Source organism: Rhinopithecus roxellana, chromosome 18 (assembly GCF_007565055.1).
Source record: "Rhinopithecus roxellana isolate Shanxi Qingling chromosome 18, ASM756505v1, whole genome shotgun sequence".
Classification (NCBI taxonomy): domain Eukaryota; kingdom Metazoa; phylum Chordata; class Mammalia; order Primates; family Cercopithecidae; genus Rhinopithecus; species Rhinopithecus roxellana.
In genome coordinates this window covers 68,681,454-68,703,577 of record NC_044566.1, presented here as the reverse complement: position 1 = coordinate 68,703,577, position 22,124 = coordinate 68,681,454, and the positions used below count along the sequence as shown (strand labels likewise).

Genomic DNA, 22,124 nt, shown 5'->3' with positions numbered 1-22,124 from the left:
TTTCAAATCTTCATGAAATGTTGGTATCAGTCCTTCATTGCACTCATTACTCATTATTTTTAAGTATTATAACTAGGTTTATATTGGCATAGGCTAATACTACAGTTACAGGTATACAGGATTATCAAGTCAGATCTAAGTGTCATCATTAAATTAATATCATTCAACATTTACTTTTTTCCCTTAAAAAAAGACTCAATCTCCTTCTATACTATTGTTAAAACTTGTTTCCATATTTGATCATTCAAAATTCATTTCTCATCAGGGTTTGAAAACATTGAGCTTAAACGTATATTCACGTGTTCATGTATCTACATAGAAACACAGATTCCCTACTATTGTTATTCTGTTTCAGAAAAAAAAAAAAAAAAACTCGGTATCTATTCATCATGATTTTTTAAAGAGAAATTAAGAACTTAAGGTTCAATTATGTGTAAAGAGGAAAGATAATTGTGATAACCCGGGACTCCTAATTTCTCAAGCTCTAATATCTTCAAACAACACCCATCCATTAAAACAAACAAGAGTAAGGAAAAATGCACAAATGATTGACAGGCAGTTTTAACTTCGCACTTGTATATTTGTGAAAGGATTATCTTCAACTTGGTGTATTTACTTTGGTCTTTAATGATTGGTGTGGCTAAGTGGTGAAAGGACGCCACTTACTTGCTTAGTAAGAGAAAAAAATGCATGTTCTGTTTTGCTCAGATGACCCAGGTGCCAAGAATTTGATGGGATGGTTGGGGAGGGGGTGTCTGTCTGTCTCTGTCTGTCTGCCTCTCACACTTACAGGCCTGTCAGAAACTAAACCACTGGCGACAATTCAGCCCTGGGACTCTCACAGAGCTCAGTTAACTGGTTAACAAGAAACAACAGAAACCAAATCATTCAACAGACCCTCTCAGACTCTGCTGACCCAGTGAAGCTCTGCAGATGACAATGGCCATAAGGCGCCGACATCACCAATCAAAAAACTCAAACCAAGCACAGGCTCCCAAAGTTTGGCAACTTTAGTTAGCTCTGTCAGTCTGACCTAGCTCCTGCTGACAAAATCTACTTGTGACCCTCAATAAGACTAAACACTAAAAAAGTATAAACATTCCTCTTTGTCATTTGTTTCCTCTCTCAAGTTAAACGAGCAAGAAACAATGGGAGAGGCTTAAAACCGAGAAGCTGCAGTCTAGATGTGGCGTAGAAGCAGATGTGGCTACACCTTGCTGACTGTAATCTTGGTGCTTCCTATTCAAACTGGAGGACAGTAAAGCTCCCGGTATGGAGGGTTTCTATGGTTTTTAAAGTCATAGGCAGAATACTGGCTGTCAAAATCAGGCAAGGGAAAGCATTGATAATTCAGGGGGTGACAGATGAGGGAAAGTGTCAGATGTATGGACAGGAAAACGGATAACATAATTTTCTTTGGGACCAATTAACATAAGAGCTGTTTTGCATATTTCAATCAGAAAGGTGTCAGTGTTGTCAGAAGTGAAATGTTTTCCTAATGAAAGCTAACATGACACGTTCTTGTATTAATGAAACACATTCTGAACGATTTCACAGGCAAGAGGAGAAAAAACACTTTCAGTGCAAATCCCATCACAAGGCAAGACTTGGGGACATGAATATGCATGACATATTCTGCATGTTTAATTAAGCTCTGTTCTTGATTTGTTTTTTTTCCGGTTTGTTTTTCTAGCAGGAAAGATACCAAATATTATGAGCTTCTACTTCAGAATTTTAGGCCACAGTGTGACCTTGTATCACCCTGTTTCATTTGGCAAGCAATGTTGTCAAAAATGACATGCACTGATGAAGTCATCATTCATGAAAAAGGGGAAAGGAAAGAAGAACACAGGAAGAGTGCTGAGAAGTCATGCGTCTGTGAGCAATTCTGGTGTCTCACAAGGGTCCCCATGTGTTGAAAGCTGCAGAGCAGATGCATGGGAGATCACACAGACCCTATTACCATAATTCTTAGACTACTGCCGAAAGAGGAAAGGGCTTCGTGACTTCCACTGCTCAGTTTGCATCTGAGCTTCTGCAAACAAACATTAGTGTGTGGAAGGGAACTTGTGCCATGTAAATCAGGTTTCAGAACCATCAGGAAAAGTAGGCTTACTACATAGGCAAAATGATATGTTAACAATTTTATAAGCCAAAAAAAAATCTCCGAAGAGATGTGTTCCCAATTACATAGCATATTATTATAGATCAACCCTCATTATTAAATGCCCCTTGGCAAGTATTCCCAACATGTTATCTGTGTCTGTTCACTCAGTCGCTCATAGCTGACATATAGAAGAGCTTCCCGTATTTTCAATCTTATGCTGAATATTTGTCCACATTTTTATCACATGTACTATACTGCTCCCCACCAAATTGTTTTATTAGTCCAGGACATAAGACACAAAGTTGACACGCTAATTATTTTTAATTTCTGAAATAGTAACACCCAGATAGTGATGATATTTAACTTTTAGTTAGAGGGGAATCAAAACATCAGAAATCCTTAATAGTTAGAAGTTGATCTTACAGAGTAATTCATATACATTATTTGCTGCAATAGGTATTTAAGATGAGACTTGCCCTCCATTGCTAAACATGTTATCATCAAAATTAGCTTTAATTTCAAAAGGTTTCTTTTGTTTCCTAAGTTGTAAATAATTATTTAGAAACAGTTTCCTTTTCCTACTTTAGATTAATACTCAAGTGTCTACATATTCTGGCCTCTACAATGATCCTAGTGAGCTTTTTTTTTTTTTTTTTTTTTGAGACGGAGTCTTGCTCTGTCACCCAGGCTGGAGTGCAGTGGCCGGATCTCAGCTCACTGCAAGCTCCACCTCCCGGGTTCACGCCATTCTCCTGCCTCAGCCTCCGGAGTAGCTGGGACTACAGGCGCCCGCCACCTCGCCCGGCTAGTTTTTTTTGTATTTTTAGTAGAGACGGGGTTTCACCGGGTTAGCCAGGATGGTCTTGATCTCCTGACCTCATGATCCGCCCGTCTCAGCCTCCCAAAGTGCTGGGATTACAGGCTTGAGCCACCGCGCCCGGCCGTGAGCTATTTTTAATATACTACAAAATCTGCATCAGTCTAGTTTTATTCTAGAGAAACTATGGTAAGATCTGTGGGTGGAAAAACAGTGTTTAAACTTTGGGCTTTGAGAAATTGTTTTTTTTTTTTCTTCTTCAAGCTGGTGCTGAAGAACTATTACATCTGATGACGCTCATCCTTAACAAAACAATGAAGCCATTTAGAACCAAATAAAATTGCTGTAATCCTTCAAATAATAACATTCATTTCAGAGCTAAATTTTAAAAAACCTATCTAAAAGTGAATTCTACATTAATTGCATGCAATCAACAAATGGGCAAATATATGCTAAGCCACAATCAAACAACCCAAGGATAGACTTACAGCCTCGACAAGTTAATAATGCTCTCTGGAACAAGATGTCAAAGTAGGAAGGTGGCTTAAAACTAAACATTCAGGATGCTGAGAAATCACATCATAAATGAAACTAAAGAAAAGTTTTATTTGTGCAAGTGATCCCTACCAATATGGAGGCCAACTAAAACACAATTGGTGGTACAATTCTAATTACTGCATCTGAACTCTGTTTTGACATAATTCTGTGTGTAGTTCACAGGCTGAAAGACACCACACACAAAATGCATAACGTTCTGATTTCCTATTGTCCATCATGCCCCATTCAGGTAAAAAAGTTAAGCTGGGGAAGAAACCAAATCAGAAGGCCAGTTCTTTTCTACATTAGGTAGTCTAAAGTTAAGACAGATGTCCACCAGGTTTTTTAATGCAGGCTGAGTGATAAGCTTAGGACAGTCTGGAAGACTGACCTGACATTGGGAATGATACACTGCCAGTGTGTTAAAATGCTGAACAGGATATACATACATATATACATATATATACTTTCACAAAATAACCTCTAAACTGTTCCCCTTTCTTAGTGAGGCTAACACACCCCAAACAGGGGCTTGGAATCCATACTATGCTTACTAAACAGACGAGAATACATTTGTCCCAGCAGGGACTAAGCTACTAGTCATCTCTCTCTGACTCTAAGCCAATTCATCTTACTTTCCGAGTCTAAGGCTACAAGCCCTTTTGCAAATTTCTATGTTGCTTATACTTGAATCCATTACTATTTTATATAAATCATCAAGTGTCTTTCCAACTATTCATGTAAAAATCATTGCTAACCTGACTAGCCATCAATTAGGAATAAATTAATTGCTGTGTTTTCATATAACAGAACGCCATTATGCTTTTAAAAAACACATTTATATTCAAATTTGACACAGAAACTGTGTATAACCTTTAACTTTGCATATTGTAAAAGGTGTAACCCTTCATCCACTGAAAAGTGTTTTCACAGAAGGAGATCAAGACTTCACAACCAACTGTCAACAGTGCTAATCTCTAGTTGGGGGGATTGCGAATGCCATTTTCTTTCTTCTTGTTTATCTGCATTTTCTAACTTTTGACCAAAAAACATAAATCACTCTTACAGTTAGAAAAATAAACCCAAGAAGTCTTTTTAAACACTCAGTGCATGCACTCTGCCTTTTTCTCTCTCCTGTTTTTATATCTATGATATCACAGAAGGCTTATACATGTTTATCTTTGAATCTATCCTGAAAGACAGAAGTCTAAATATATCATAGAAAATAAATGATGCCTTTGGAAACCCTTAATTTGCACATCCCATGGAAATCCATGCCACGGTGTTTTCCTTTCACTCCATCTCCTGCCCAGAGACGTGAAGCCGTAAATCACATCTGCTAACGAGGCGGTGCCCAGAGGCCCCGTGTCACCTGTATTTGCTGGGGACTCCGATGGGGCCATCACTAACGTCCTCACAGGGGGAACACTAATGATTCTTTCATGACTCTTTCCCTGACGAGACAGTCACTTTTAAGATTTCTGAGTGTTCTCAAGAGGTCAAAGTCCTCTCCCCTGGTCGTCTGTGCTAGAGAAATTATCTCCGTTTGGACAAACATAAAGACCTTCAAAGAAAAAGGGAAAGTGAGAAAGGGGGAAGAACAGAGAACTCTTTCTTGAACATATTGAAAATGGTTTACACATTTTCCACATAATTTTTACCTCTTTGGAGAATGACAAATCCTACAAGATTTTATATTGATTTCTTGAGTAAGTCTAAACATATAAGACAGTTGAAAAATATGTTAAAAGCAAAACTTTTGTGTCAAATTGTATTATCAGTAATAAACGTGTGACAATGAATTAGCTGACACAGCCAACTGTGTGACTTAAGAGCACAGGCCCTAATATTATTCAGATAGAACATAAAATGCTGTCTCTTCCATTCCTAGCTGTGACCACAGACAAGATGATATAATTTTTCTGAGGCCTTTATTTCCTTATTTATAAAACTAAATACGATCCTGAAAAGGATAAACAAATTAAGAGACTTTAATTTCTGACTTCAATGTAATAATGTGCTTATATGGTTCAATCTCTCTGAAGGTCCCCTACATATAAAATCATGCTTGCTAACGCTGTCAAAAGGCCCTGGCACTGTGGTTCACGGCTATAATATCAGCACTTTGGGAGGAGGATGCAGGAGGATCACTTAAGCCCAGGAGTTTGAGAGCAGCCTGGGCAACACAGCGAGCCCCTAGCTCTACAAAAAAATTTTTTTAAATTAACCAGGCATAGTGGCACGCTAGTCCCACCTAGTTGAGAGACTGATGCAGGAGGATCACTTGAACCCAGAAGATCAAGGCTACAGTGAGCTGTGTTTGTGTTCATGGCACTGCACTCTAGACTGGGCAACAGAGCAAGACTGTCTCAAAAAAAAAAAGTCCTAGATGTGGTTGGATGTACAGATCTGGAGCTGAAGTGAGGGGCCACGCTGGACAAGCAGCTGGTGGAAGTTGCCTTCTCAACCCTGACTGCTCATTAGAATCAACAGATAACTAAGGAAAAGAGAGGTGCCATGGGGAGTTTGTAGAATTTCTAGAGTTTTGATCTTATTGCTCTGAGGAAGGGCCTGGGAATCAGACTCTTTTTTCTTTCCACAAACGTTTCATTTAAAATAACACAACTTCTGCTCAAAGGATTCATTTTTTTGTAATCAACAAACATTTCATTCAAATGAGTGAATTTTCAGTCAAACATTTCAGTTTTTTAATTCAACAAACATTTCATTTAAATGGATGAATTCTTTTATTCATTTATTTATATTTTACTGAGGTAAAAATCACATAAGATAAAATTGACCATTTTCAATTTAGTGGAATGTAGTATGGTCACAACGTTGTGCAATTATCCCCTGTAGCCTGTTCCAAAGCACTTCATCCTCCTCAAAAGGAAATCCCATACCAACCGAGCAGTCACTCGCCATTCTTCCTCCCTCCCAACCCCCGGGAACCCCTAGCCTGCTTCCTGGCTCAGTGGATTTGCCTACTGTGACTATATCACAGGAATGGCATCATAATAGTATGTGGTCTTTTGTGACTGGCTTCTTTCACTCAGTCTGTTTTCAAGGTATATCCACATTGTGGCACATGTCACTACTTCATTTTTTATGACTCAATAATATTCCACTGCGTGGATTCTTACGTGAGTTGTTTCCAGTGTGGGGCTACCGTGGGCAGTGCTGCTATGAACATTATGAACATGCACATACAAGTATTGTCTGAGAGCCTGTTTTTAATTCTTTTGGGTGTGTACCTACCTAAGAGTAGAATTTCTGGGTCATATGGTACTTTCCAGATTTAGCTTTTCGAGGAAAATATGTTTTTAAAAAGTTCTCAGCCGGGTGCAGTGGCTCACGCCTGTAATCCCAGCACTTCATGAAACCGAGGTGGGCAGATCACGAGGTCAAGAGATCGAGACCATCCTGGCCAACATGGTGAAACGCCGTCTCTACTAAAAATACAAAAATTAGTTGGGCTTAGTGGGGCACGCCTGTGGTCCCGGTTATTCGGGAGGCCGAGGCAGGAGAATTGCTTGAACCTGGAAGGCACCACTGCACTCCAGCCTGGCGACAGAGGAATACTCTGTCTCAAAAACAAACAAACAAACAAACAGAAGTTCTCCAGATGATTCCATGTGAAGCTGGTGTGAGAAGTCACTAATGTATAAGGTGAACGAGGCCATCCTACACATTAGATGGAAGGCACATGGGGAGATGCAGAGTGGGAACATGATAGGACCAGAGGTAAAACCTTGGGAAAACAACATTTCACAGGCAGCCAGAAAGCCCATAAAGGAGACAGATAACTAAGGAGAAGAGAAAGGTGCCACAGAAGAAAAAGAGAACCCCACAAGGGAAGAACCCTCAACACCAGATGCTGAAAGGATCTGAAAATCAAGAACAAAAGGGAGTCTGCTGCATGTGGCCAGATGGAGACCCGGCTATGCTTTCTTCACTAAGGGCCAGGTTTCAAGAAATTGGGATGTATGTGAGATGCAAAGGAATAGAGGCAAATACAATAATATAGTCTCTTATTCACTACTTGCACTTATATGCCAAAGACCATGTCTCCTCTCTTTATTCACCCATGACACTAGGAATTTGCAATGTAAATGTCACAATACTTGCAAGCCCACAGTAGAAACCTTGGACTGGACCAGTTTGCACTTCAACAAATGACATGGCAACATCCCTGCCAGACACAAAGTAAATTGTACTGGAGTACTGACTGTATATGACCTCTCTAGGATTTTAACCATATGGAAAATATTTGGGTAAAGAAATGCATCATTAGGAAATTGTTTGATTCTAATTTCAGCAACATAGTTAACAAATTCTTGCATTCCCCTCTTTTTGCCACCTAAAATACTGTTTTAGTTTAAAGGTATTTATTTCTACACAACTTCACCAATCTCTGAATCAATATTGATAAGAATATGCTTCATGACTTCATAGGCCAGTTATTTTCTGAAAAAAAATTACTTTTTTCATTATTAGAGAAACAGGTACTCTCACAACTATATTTTGAAGATGAAAAGTGAAAATTAAGGTCAAATTTATGTTTGAAGCCACATATTGAATTTAGCTTAAGTTTAAATTTGCAATGAATAATAAGTATATCTGAAGTGTACAAGTACTTTTTTCTTTTATTTTTAAGTACATGTTGATTTTTTTAAAACCTTATGTATGAGATCAGCCAGGAAATGTCTCCAAGAGCAAGAAAATAATGCACTATCCTAAATTCCCTTTTTCAATTAATGCTTCCATTTTGTAGACTGTAACAGTATTTAATTTGAAATGTCCGCTTTCTGTGCCAATTCCAGTTTGAACTCCCCTGAGAAGTCTTCAAGCATACAGCCTATGAGACACACAAAGCACTGTGAGGCAGTCACAACAAGAAGGGGAAAAAGGTATGGGTGTGTGTGTGTGTGTGTGTGTGTGTGTGCGTGTGTGTGTGTGTATTTCAGTATCAAGCACCTGGCAAGAAAAGAGCATGTTCCTGTAAACCCTTATAGGCATTCCTGGCTCTCCCCTGAGAATCCAACAGACTCATTTTGATTTCCCTCTTAAAAACTTACAAGGTTTTAGCGTGTTTGCATTGGGTTATACAGTTTACCAGACTTTTCCACATTGTTACTTGTTTTTGTCCACCAGCAAGTCAGGGGGACGACCCCTTGATCAACAGGGCAGTGACAGCAGAAGCGGCTGACTCACCGTGACTCACGGCTCTGAGGTAGAGTAGTAACAATCTCCAGTGTGGAGACATTCATATAATCAGGTACCCACCTACTCAGCAGCTTTACAATGAAGAAATAAAGGGAAATTTATGAATAAAAGTATTTCCCCACCATTCTTTCCATCCTTCTTTCCATTTGCATAGCCCTAATCTAAACTGCTCAAATATAATCCAGGAAAGCATGCACAGGATCAGTACTCTAAAAAGAGAGCTCATTCGCTATGACATCAAAAGCACAAAGGAAAAAGATAGAGAAATCGGACTTTGTCAAAATAATTTTGCTGCAAGCAATACCGTCAGGAAAGTGAAAAGGTAACCGAACGGGGCAAAAACTGCAAATCCCCCATCTGATGAGAAACTTGTATCCAGAGTAGCTAAAGAACCCTGATACCTCAATAATAAAAAGATAATCCAACTTAAAAATGGGCAAATGATTTGAATAGACATTTCTCCAAAGAAGATATACAAATGGCCAATAAACACATGAAAAAACGATCAACATCATTAATCAACAGAAAAATTCAAACCCAAACTCCAATGCAATACGACTTCACATCCACGAGACTAACTAATCAAAAAGACAGCTAGTGACAAGTGTTAGCATGGATATGGAGAAACCGGAACAATCGCACATAGACAGTGGGAACAGCCACTTTGGAAAACCATCTCACAGTTCCTCAGAAGGTTAAACATGGAGTTACTGCGTGACTCAGTAACTCCACTCCTAGGTACATACCCAGGGGAATCAAAAACCCATGTCCAAACAGAAGCCTGCACATCAATCTTCACAGTAGCATTACACACAACAGTCAAAAAGTGTGAAAAACCCAAATTCTCATGCACTGAGAAATAGATGAACATGTGGTACATCTAAACAATGGAATATTACTCAGCCATGGAAAGAACGAAGTACTGACACATGCAACAACAGGGATGGATAGAAGTCAGTAAAAAAAACATCTCTTTTATGGCTCCATTCATGTGAAAATGTCCCAAACAGGCTAATTCGACAGCCAAGTGAAGTAGATGATTGGTTGTTTGGGGTGGGGGTGAAGGAGTGGAGGAAGATGGGATTAACTGATAATGGATACAGGAGTTTCCTTATGGGGTGACGAAAATGTTCTAAAATTGGTTGTGAGGATGGTTACGTAACTTTGTGAATATACTCAAAGCCAATGAATTGCTTTCAACAGGTGAACTGTAAGGTATGTGAATTGTATCACAACCAAGCTTTTGAGGAAAAGAGAAGGAGGCCATCCTAAAACCCAGAAGCAGTGTATTTCACTTTCAGGTGCTCTGGCCGTTGCTCCCTGCACTAGGTCCCTCACAGCCGCACCAGGTCCCTCACAGCCGCACCAGGTCCCTCACAGCCGCACCAGGTCCCTCACAGACGCACCAGGCTTCCTGACTTAAAGGTACAACAGACTCATCGTTCATTGTTTCAAACGCATTTGAATTTGTCCTCATCCCTATGGTCCCTGAATATCCTGTGGTCACAGGCATAAAAGTGACATGCCTTTCCACTACCGATGCTCCACTAGCCAGCCCCTCCAGCTCTCTGTGACCTTTCGTGACCACTCATCTTTCTAGTGGTTTATTGCCCTTATAATTCTGTCTGACTTTCCTATTTCTATCAGAACTAGACCTCCACGTAGCCAGCAGTCAATGGAATGGAACAATACCCCACCACTGCCAATGGAAAAAAAAAAAGAAAAAACCTTCCCAGACTCCATGAAGAACCTACTAAGATTTCTGGTTAGATCTTACCACAAAAATTGCTATCACATGAACCCGACCAAAGCTCCTCCTTAACTGAAAAGAAATACCCCAACAGACGTCAGAAAAGAAGCATCCAAGACCCGTAAGTCTTGGAAGTCGAGCTCAGACACGTGCAGTAAGTTGGACCCCAGTAATTTCTCGAAGGGGCTTGAGCCAGTGTTTTTCCAATTTATCCCCCATGGCGAATGTGACTGGAAGCCCTGGTCCTTACTCTTTTTATCTTCTCAGAAGACAATACACAAAACCAAAATGTAAAAGCCACTAACTGCCTCTGCAAAATCTGTGCACCAACAGTTAAAAATAAATTTGTACTTTTGTTTTGGCTTTTGTAGATATGAAACTTTAAACCTAGAATTCCCATGCATCCCTTTATTTCATATCAACACGGGATACAGACACAGCAGGGCGTGAACTGTGCACCGCCTGCACGTTCCTACCTGCAGCATATGACCGCTTTGCACGAGAGGGCCAAATCCAGGAAGCTCCTCCGGACTTCGAAGGAGAGCGCGTACTTCAGGGTGTGGCCATCGATGATGAGGGCCACGTCGTTTTCCTTCCCCAGCAAACTCCCAAGGTCAGTGCAGTGCTGAGTAATGGCTGCCCTTGTGGCCTGAAACAAGAGTACAGGGGAAAATCACATTTTTTGCGTGTTTAATACCAAAAACAAGATAGAATTCAAAATTAAGTTTCTTGAAATGAGAACACACTCATTCTAATATAAATATACTAACAGTTCAGCTTTGTGCATTTACACATTAAAATTTCATTGGAACGCCCTCTGGGTCTGTTTTACGGGTGCAAACATCTTCACAGTGAGATCTGTTTGAAATTTACAATAATCCACTTCTTTACACTACATACACATTATTCTTGGTGCCCCTAGAATAGAAAACTCCATATAAACAAATATGCTTTTGGGGGAAAGACAGCATTATTGGAACTTGAATGGCAAACACTAACATTTCTCAGTTTGCACAAGATAATCTTTAAAGCATCCAAAAGACATCAAGGGATATAAAAATATGACAAAATATTAATTTTGAATCCTGCTGAGATCTTCGGATTAAACCATTCTCTCCATGCATCGCCAGCGTAAGAAATAAGCTGATCATTTGTCCCACGTTATAGAAAATATCTAATCAAGTTAAACTGCCGACACCTGCCAAAACATTACTACCAGTCTTAAAAGCATCTTGGTGTAATGTCCATTATCACATGGAATTAAAGCAAGGAAACATTTTTTAGATTAAAAAAAAATGGGCTGGGCATGGTGGTTCATGCCTGTAATCCTAGCACTTTGGGAGGCCGAGATAGGAGGGACTGTTTGAGCCCAGGAGTTCAAGACCAGCTTCGGCAACATGGAGAAATCCCATCTCTATAAAAAAAAAATTAAAAAATTATCCAGGCATGGTGGTGCATGTCTGCTGCATGTCTGCTGCGTGTCTGCTGCATGTCTGCTGTCCCGGCTGATGTAGGAGGATAGCTTGATCCTGGAAGGTGGAGGCTGCAGTAAACCCTGATCATACGACTCCAGACTAGACAACACAGTGAGACGGTTTCTTTAAAAACAAAAAAAAAAAAAAAAAAAAAAATACAGACGTTCTTGCTTTCACAGTGATTTTATGACTATGAATAGGATATCTCACTCAAATATAAGAATGTAATTTTGGACCCATAAAAAATATAGTTTAAGTTAATCGGGAAACATAGAATTCTGCTGAAATTATTCTGTCTGGAAGATGACTATTAAGTAACATTCATACGCAATTTATTACATGATAATGTAAATTACAATCTTAAAGAAATATGTTTAATGAACAAGAATCCTTCTACCTCTAGTAATAATGAGGATCAGCTACTATTAAAAAGTGAGAAACAGGTTCCAGAAAACTGTCTTATTGTTCAGTGTTTATTCTCAACAAGTGACTTTTGACAATTTCATAAAGATTTATTTAAGAAAGATGTGGTCTAGAGCCCTGCACTGTGGTCAGATGGCCTGGGTTCTAGTCCAAGCTCTCTACTTGTTACCTCTGTGACCTTCAGCAAGATACTTAGCCTCTTTAAATTGCCATTATTCTCATGCGTAAAAGGGAGCTAAACACACTTTATAGCACTTTTCTTTTGAACAAATAAACTAATCAACATAAATTATTTAGCACGGGGCTTAGCATACAGCAAACACTCAGTAAAGCCCATTCTTCCTCCTGTTACTATTTATTCAACAAGAATTTCCCCTATCTGGGCCAGGTGAAGTGGCTCACGCCTACAATCCCAGCACTTTGGGAGGCCGAGGCAAGCGGATCACTTGATTGAGGTAAAGAATTCAAGACCAGCCTGGCCAACATGACGAAAACCCATCTCTACTAAAAATACAAAAATTAGCTGGGCATGGTGGCGCACACCTGTAATCCCAGCTACTCAAGAGGCTGAGGCAGGAGAATTGATTGAATCTGGGAGGTGGAGGTTGCAGTGAGCCGAGATTGCAACACTGCATTCCAGCCTGGGTGACAGTGAGGCTCCATCTCAAAAACAAAACAAAAAACAAAACAAAACAAAAAACAAAAACAAAAAGAAATTCCCCTATCAAGGAAAATACACTTCTACTTCAGGCAGTGAATACATGCCATCATTGGCATGTATTTATGCATGTATTCGACAGGCCAAAAGCAAGGCCTCTTGCACCAGTTAGCCAACTTGTGAATGCATAGGAAAAGTTCTTGAAGGAAATTAAAAGAGCTACTCCAGTGAACACACAAATGATAAGAAAGCAAAACAGCCTTATTGCTGATATGGAGAAAGTGGTCTGGAACCACAACATTCCCTTAAGCCAAAGCCTAATCCGGAGCAAGGCCCTAACTCTCTTCAACTCTATGAAGGCCGAGAGAGGTGAGGAAGTTGTGTTAAGTCTGAAGCTTAGCAGAGATTGGTTTACGAAGTTTAAAAAAGGAGCTGTCTCCATAACATAAAAGTGCAGGGTGAGGCAGTAAGTGCTGATGTAACTTCACCAAAAGGTCTAGCTAAGATAATGGATGAAGGTGGCTTTACTAAATAACAGATTTTCAGTGCAGATGAAACAGCCTTCTATTGGAAGAAGATGCCATCTAGGATTTTCATAGCTAGAGAGAAGTCAATCCCAAGCTTTAAAGTGTCAAAGGATAGGCTGACTCTTGTTAGAGGATAATGAAGTTGGTGACTTGAAGTTGAAGCCAATGCTCCCTTACCGTTCTGAAAATTTATGCTAAATCAATGCTTAGAAATGGAAAAACAAAGTCTGGCTAACACTACATCTGTTTATAGAATGGTTTACTGAATATTAAAGCCCACTGTTAAGACCTACTGCTCAGAATAAGACTCCTTTCAAAACATTACTGCTCGGTCAGAACGCACTGGGCCACCCAAAGCTCCGATGGAGATGCTGTTGATGAATGAATGTCATTTTCATGCATGCTTATCTGACATCTATTCTGCAGCCCATGGATCAAGGAGTCATTTAGAGTTTAAGTCTTATTATTTAAGAAATACATTTCATGAGGTTATGGCTACCATAGACAGTAATTCCTCTGATGGGTCTGGGCCAAGTAAATTGAAAACCTTTCAACAAGGATTCACCATTTTAGATGTCATTAAGAACACCTACGATTTATGAGAGGAGGTCAAAAGATCAACATGAACAGGAGTTTGGAAGAAGTTGATTTCAACCCTCGTGCATAACTGACAAGTTTGAGACTTCAGTGGAGGAAGTAACTGAAGATGGGGTAGAAACAACGGGAGAACCAGAATTAGCAGTGGAGTCTGAAGATGCAACAATGTGCTGCAACCTCATGATCAAACTTGAATAAACGAGGAGTTGCTTCTTATGGACGAACGAAGAAAGTGGTTTCTTGAGGTGGAATCTACTCCTGGTGAACATGCTGTGAACATTCTTGAAATGACAACAAAGGATTTAGACTATTACATAACCTTAGTTGATAAAGCAGCAGCAGTGTTTGGGATAAATGATTCCAATTTTGAAGGAAGTTCTATGGTGGATAAACGCTATCAAACAGCATCATATGCCACGGATAAATCTTTTTGAAAGGTACAGTCAACAGATGCAGCAAACTTTATTGTTGTCTGATTTTCAGAAATTGCCAAAACCACCCCAACCTTCAGCAACCACCACCTTGATCAGCCAGTAACCATCAACGTCATGGCAAGACCCTCCACCAGCAAAAGATTATGACTTGCTGAACGCTTAGGTGATCGCCAGCATATTTTTGCAAAAAGTATTTTTAAATTAAGGCACACACATTGGGTTTTTTAAAGACATAATGCTATTGCACACTTAATAGACTACAGTACAATGTAAACACAACTTTTATATGCACTGGAAAACCAAAAAAAAAAAAACAAAAAAAGATAGTGTGACTTGTTTTACTGCAGTATTTGCTTTATTGCTGTGGACTGGTACCAAATCTGCAATATCTCTGAGGTACGCCTACAACAGACAAATCATTAACAGAATAATGTTCTATGCATAAAAGTTAAATGGACTTTTATTAAAAACAAAGAAGCCAGGCATGGTGGCTCATGCCTGTAATCCCAGCACTTTTGCCGAAGAGGGAGGATCACCTGAGGCCAGGAGTTTAAGACCAGCCTGGGCAACAGAGTGAGACTCTGTCACTATAAAAAAAGGGACATATAGGCACAAAATTGGCCAGGCGTGATGGTGCAAGCCTGTAGTCCCAGCTACTCAGAAGGGTGAGGTGCAGAGGTGGCTTGAGCCCAGGAATTGGTGGCTGTGCTGAGCTATGATCATGCCACTGCAGTCCAGCAATAGCCTGTCTCTAAAATAAATAAAGAAAACTTTATACTTTTTATTGTCAATTAGCTTTGTAATTCTGAATCTCAAACAAGCATCCTGAAAACATCTATGCCTTCCTGATCTAAAACAACAGCCTGCCCTTTAGAATTTGGGTAGAGAGCAAAAAATTATCCTGATTTGGGAAAATGCCAGCTTGGCAGCCTGGGTGTGTTCACCAGGAAATTCAGGTAAGTGTGGGAAATTCTAGAGGGCGTGCCTGCTGGGGGTCAATGAATTAAGGACAGAAAAGCCACCTGAGAAGCACGTCACCAAAGAGATGAGACAAGGTACAGAGATTTGGCCCAGGGAGAGCATCCAGGTGCTACAGTAGAGGCCCAGTCTAGTTCAGTGCCTTTTAGACCCATGGGCCTCCCCACTGGACTTATGCCTGGATCCAAGGAGGGAAAGAGTGACGAACAGAAATCTCTGAAATGTGGAGACCACTGCCTGTGGCTTTTTGTAAGAGGGCACAGCATAAATGGAGACATTGATGGTCATCTTAGGCAGGGTGCTTTCTCTACTTAGGGTTATTTCTGCAGCACACATGAGGACAGATTGGATGCCAATACATGGTTCTTCTTCCTTGGCAGGAGGAGGAGAGGGACTAGCCTGGCCAATGTGGTAAAACCCAGTCTCTACTAAAAATACAAAAAATACAAAAAAACTAGATGTGTGTGGTGGTGCATGCCTATAATCCCAGCCACTTGGGAGGCTGAGGCAGGAGAATCACTTGAACCCAGGAGGTAGAGGTTGCAGTGAGCCAAGATTGTGCCACTGCCCTCCAACTGGGCAACAGAGCAAGACTCCATCTCCAAACAACAACAAAAACTCCAAAATTAGAGAAGTGTGGTGGCACACCTTTGTATTTCCCACTACTTGGGAGGCTGAGGTGGGAGAACCACTTGGACCTGGAAGGCAGAGGTTGCAGTGAGCCAAGATTGTGCCACTACACTCCAACCTGGGTGACAGACAAAATAAATAAATAAAATAAAAATAAATAAATAAATAAATATAAACAAAAGAGAGACAGGGCGAGGCAGATCTGAGGCACGTCTCTTTCTCTGACCTTTTTGTGGGCTATTCAGCCTTCCTGGTACATTTTGAGTTACATTTTGCTTGAAAATGACTGGTTCTCAATCCTGCTTACCCTTCCATTCTCTTCTCTCCCTGCCCTTCATCTGCTCAGACACACTCCTTTGCCTCTGGGATTGAAATTCTTTTCCTACCACTAAGAGCTCTCCAGGTCCATCCAACGCCATCCTTGACGTGTCTCCAGCCTCTGCTTTGAGTTTAATTCCTGCACTTTCCATGCCCACTTGGCAATAATCTTTGATCAAACCCAGATGAGCTGGGTTCACCACACACATGTGGTGGAATATAGGTCCCTTCTGTGCAGTTCTCAAGCGAGCCAGTCGAAGGTATTACTATCACAAACAGTTCCTTATTCTCAAATGGACTATGATTCAAGAGTCTATTTGTAAGGTAGTTATTGGGCACTTAGAATCCATTTTCCCAGAGGAACGATGTTACAAATTATGGTTGGATCCCACGGCCTGTTAATGCCTGTTTAGTCCAGTTGCTAAAATTTATACTACGGTCTCTTATTTTAATAAAAAGCCAATTACTGAAAGTTACAATGGACTTAACTGTTATAAGGGGCATAGAAAGTCGGGGCTGGAGGTTTCATATCCAGAAAGATAAAAACTATTCCAAAATCCTCAGTTAGAATTTGCTTTTAGGTGTTAATATTAAACTGTCTATTTCTAGCTTTTGGTGCATGTTCTACAATTGTATTTTCCTTCACAATTAAACACACACACAATTTAATGTTGAAAGTGAGTGACTGTTACTGACAACTGTTCCCTACCTTTTTCCCCAGTTTTGTTCTCCTGTGAACCTCACATTTCTTAGCAAGGTCAGCATTGCCTTTGCATTCCCAGCTTATAAATTAAAATTATGTTATCACTACAGACAGTACCACCTTCCAATCTCAGGAGATGTCGTGCCTCTGCTGATTCCTAGAGGATCCTCAGAGGTTCATCTGGTGAACCCTGAAAGACAGTGGAAGTGCAGCCCTGCTCAACCTAGGGGTACATAGGATCCAAAAGGTGGTTCCACTGTTAATCACTTTGGATTTAATAAACAAGCCAGGACAGATGAAAATTTCTAGAACCTAGATGCATTTCTACCAATTTGCAGACGGCACGAGTCTCTCTTCAAAACTGAATGGTTCCAGCACCACTGAAATCTGCACAGGCAGGAGCTGTCTTCCTCCGTCAGCTCGGCAGGGCCATGAGGGATTTCCAGACACCATGGAGCAGCAGCTGCTGCAGCCCTTACTTTGATGTCCTGTAAATTCCAGTGGGCTCAGAGCTGACCATGCCCAAAGCAGAAGGTTCAAGTTTCATTAGCAGCACTTCAACCACACCATGCTTAGCCTTCGAGTTCCAGGGCAGACTCCCTTCTCCTGAATTAATTGGGCTATTGAGTATCTAATGATAATGCTCTTTCTTTATCCCACACATTCAATGTTTTTTCTTCCCCTCCATGAATCTCTTTTTCCTGTCCCCTGACGACCATCACCTGTGTCTTTTCTCACCATCGCCTTCCCCCATTCTTCAGATCATTCCCTGCCCAGCCTCCCACACCCAGTGCAGCTGCACTCACCATTTTCCTGCCACTTTCATGTTCTTTTTACTATCACGTTCAATTCCAACATAATCACACCTCTTTCTTGACAGCACTAATACTCTCAATGCTTTTGTATTTATAGAACTTAATGAGAGTAAACGGTAAAATTCAAAGCACAAATATAGCAAATCCACTCTGGGCTAACAAAAGCTGCCAAGGCTGAAGCCGAAGTAATTACATAAGGCCTCCACTCTGGCAGCTGCTGGTGGCAGGTAAAGCCTGTACCTTTTTGCTCTGAATATTGCTTTGTTCCAATCTAGGAATATCCCTAAATTTAAAGTCCATAAGTAGATAAGAGAAATTTCTGTTAAACATATAACATTTCAAGGACTACCTATAATACCAATAATTCAAAGGAAGACAGGATGATATCTCACAGGCATTAAGCAAACATTTTCAAGAGATGTTTGGCTTCTCACCTGCAAGCACCCAGGTGCCAGTCTGGTACCCTCAGGTTATCTCTTCTCACTTACTCCATGACACGTTTCTCTACACTGGCCATCCCTACCTCCCACAAAATATTTCTATTTCCAAAAACAAAAAAACAAAAAACAAACCAAAAAAAACTCTTATCCTCAGAATAAGCCAACCCAATTTATTGAATTCACACTAGCATGCAAGCCTCTACAGAAATACTCTTCTGTTAATCAGCTTTATTAAGATACAACTGACATACAGAAAAGCTGACCCATTTTAAGCACGCGATTCAACAAGTTTTGCCAAAGGTAGAGTCAGGTAACCCCGGCCACAACCAAGATACGGAACCCTTTCATCATCGCCCAAGTTCCCTCCTTCCATGCTGCACACAAGTCCCTTCCTGCACCCCAGGCTCTGCTGACCTTTCATCTACCTCTTTTCACTACAGTTTGACCTCTTCTGGAATGTTACATAAACAGAATCACAGTTTCCAGTCTTTTCTGTGTGGCCTGTTCACTTAGCCTGATGCTTTCAGATTCATCCAATATTAATGCACATGTCAACAGTTTATTCTTTCTGTTGCCAAGCAGTATTCCAATGTATGGACACAGCACATGTTTCGGTGTTCACCCATTATTGGACATTTGGATTGTTTCCACTTGGAGGATATTATGAATAATTCTTCTATGAATCTATGTGACTAGTCTCTGTGTAGACTTATGTTTGTATTTCTCTTGGGTAGAAACCCAAGATGGGAGTTACCCAGTCATACCACACATACAGACACACACAGATCAAGTGCATATTTAACCTCCCAGAAACTGTAAGGCTGTTTTCCAAAGTGCCTGAGTCACTGTGGGTTCCCAGGTGAGCTCACAGGTGAGCTCTGCCACGAGTCCATGCTCACCAACACCTGCAAGCTGAGTCTCCTTAATTTTAGCCTTCCAGTGGGTGCATAGTATTAGATTTAGTAGTTCTAATTTGCATTTCCCAAATAACCAATGGTGTGTTGAAGACCTTTTAAATGCTTAATGAATGAACCGAATTTCTGTTTGCTGAGATTTCAAGACACATACAGTGGGACGATTCAAGAACACCAGGGACGGCCGGGCGCGGTGGCTCACACCTGTAATCCCAGCACTTTGGGAGGCCGAGGCCAGTGGATCACGAGGTCAAGAAATGGAGACCATCCTGGCGAATACAGTGAAACCCCATCTCTACTTAAAAAAAAAAATACATAAAATTAGCCGGGCGTGGTGGCGGGAGCCTATAGTCCCAGCTACGCAGGAGGCTGAGGCAGGAGAATGGCAAGGAGGCGGAGCTTGCAGTGAGCGGAGATCACGCCACTGCACTCCAGCCTGGGCAACAGAGCAAGACTCCATCTTAAAAAAAAAAAGAACACCAGGGACATACTGTGTGCGTGAACTTGCCTTGTCTAAGAAGCTCTCTCGCAGGGTAGCTGAGATACACTAATTTTAGTTTCTTTCTTTAAAAAAAAAAAAAAAGTCACAAATTTCTTAAAAACCCACATTTTCCTGATAAAGCATCCCAGGCAGTGTTAGAGGACAGACTGAGGAAGTGAGATGCGTAAACTGGCCATGCTGTTAATGAACAAGTGTCATTTATAAGAAAGAGACTATTTATGTACTCGGCCTCCAGAGCCTAGAAAGTTTGAACACTATTCATTACTACTATTTACTGAAAGAAAATTTGACTAACAGTGTGACAGGGCTGAAATCATTCAGGTAAAAAAAAAAAAAAAACTCTGAAGATATTTCCTGTTTTCATTTCTCAAAAGGTATTAAATAGCAACCCTTAATACACTTATTCTTTTCCCCCAAACTATATTTTTATTTTAATACCAGGAATCCTCTTATATGCTAAATAAACAAATCATTGAATAGCTCTGTACAGTAATCTCTTAAAAATAAGGCATTTGTTTTAAGAAGCATTTACTACTTGACTGTGGATCCTTTTTGTAGTTTTTAGAACATGGAATTTGCCTTAAAATAGATGGTTTTTTCTATAAGAAAATTATTTCAAAGTGGGATCTTCCTACAAGAAGAATGTGAAATCAGCATTTGCAAGCCACCACTCAGCTGTGTATCAAATGACCTCCACAATCCCACGGAACAGTTGCTTGTCACACCATTTGCCCAGAGTGGATCTCTGGAAGTCACTGTCTACTTCAGGGACACAATGAATCACTGCCACATTTAATATCATCACTCTAACTAGGAATAGTTTTACTATGAACATAACAACCTTCGCTTAATTGCCCGACCTTTGAGGATTAACATTTTCAACTTTAACATATTAATGATACGGCTGTTCCGCTTACTATTTCTAAAGTCTCCTTGATAATTGGGAAAATTATCAAGTGCCCAAGCAGAACACAACGGGGATTACATTTACAAACTAAAAATGAAACTACTGGATAAATTATTTTCTAGACAACTAAAGTTTACAAAGAGCGTTTTTAATAACTATGTGATTAAGTATATCAGGTAAATTTTACTAAAGGAAGATAAAGGGTTATTGATGTCATTAAGATCTTTATTTGGCTCGCAGTGACAAATGTTGATATATGTTCCACCAACATAAGCAGCACGTAAGTGGTGCAGTCGTTACAATTCTTGAACTCATTATCTGCTTTAAGATAAAACCAGTTTCTTAAAAGATATGCTAAAACTTTTAAAGCAAACCTCACAGATGCTGTATAAGAAAATGAACATGTTAATCTCAATTATTTAACTTCCTGACTCCTGGAGATTTAAACTTATAACTTCAATATTTTGAAGACACAGTCACCACACTTACTGTCTCCAAGGTCTCTGACTCTTTTAGCAAATATAATGTGCCCAGGCTGTATTTAGTCTTGTGCAAACAGCAAATGAAAACAGTGACAAATTCTGAAAGAGAAACCGTGAAGGGAGATTTAAAAATATTCTAAATGCATGTGTGGCAGCTGCAGGTTGTGCAAACTGGCAGTGAAGATCATAGCCACAGGACGAAAATGGGAGCACAGGCTCACATTTGGAACCTGCTGAAGCAAAGGTGCCAGACAGAAAGGGCTAAAGCTGGGCTGTCCCCTACAGGCTCCCAGGCTGCAGGTGAGCCCACAGGGCATGGTTCTGGAAAGCCCTTCCAGCAGGACCTCCTCGGTGCTCCCTGAATCAGGCGCTGGGGAGTACAGACAGAGTTACATGAGAGAAAAGAACAGCTGTCTACAAATCCTCTGCTATATCAGGAAAATATCTCATGCTCACATGGGACACTGTTACCACATTTAAAATTGGAAATACTTTCTACATGAGAGTCTCCACTTGGTAATGACATTGGCACACTCTAGGATACATTTCCGCTGGTGGCCTCAGCACTGAAGATACAGTGAGGAAGAAGTCTCATCTTCTCCCTGACACACACCTGGCCAAAAGACTCCTGACTGTGCAGAACCCATAACCAACCAGGGTGGGTGAGGGTGGACTTTGGGGCAGGCGGGGCTCTCCTCACCATTCTTTATCCTACACAGACTGGCAAGTAGTCAAGATCATGGAGATAGATGTTAACACTGAAACACAGAGCAAGAAACAAAATCCTGTGATTAACTCTTAGGCAGGAAGGGCCTATAATGTGCACAGGATCCTAGAGACCCAAGAGTTTCAGAATGAAACAGGGACACAACAGCACAAAACAG

General features: G+C 40.5%; 1 protein-coding gene across 2 annotated transcripts in view; it reads right to left on the bottom strand.

The window, feature by feature from the left end:
* The window catches only part of ATP8A2 (ATPase phospholipid transporting 8A2), a 651,836-nt gene that overhangs the window by 320,904 nt on the left and 308,808 nt on the right, over positions 1-22,124 (bottom strand). For both annotated transcript variants that reach the window (XM_030922372.1, XM_030922373.1), the window contains exon 25: positions 10,914-11,086. In XM_030922372.1, the coding sequence (XP_030778232.1) occupies positions 10,914-11,086 (173 nt within the window). The remainder of the gene's footprint in view (positions 1-10,913; positions 11,087-22,124) is intronic.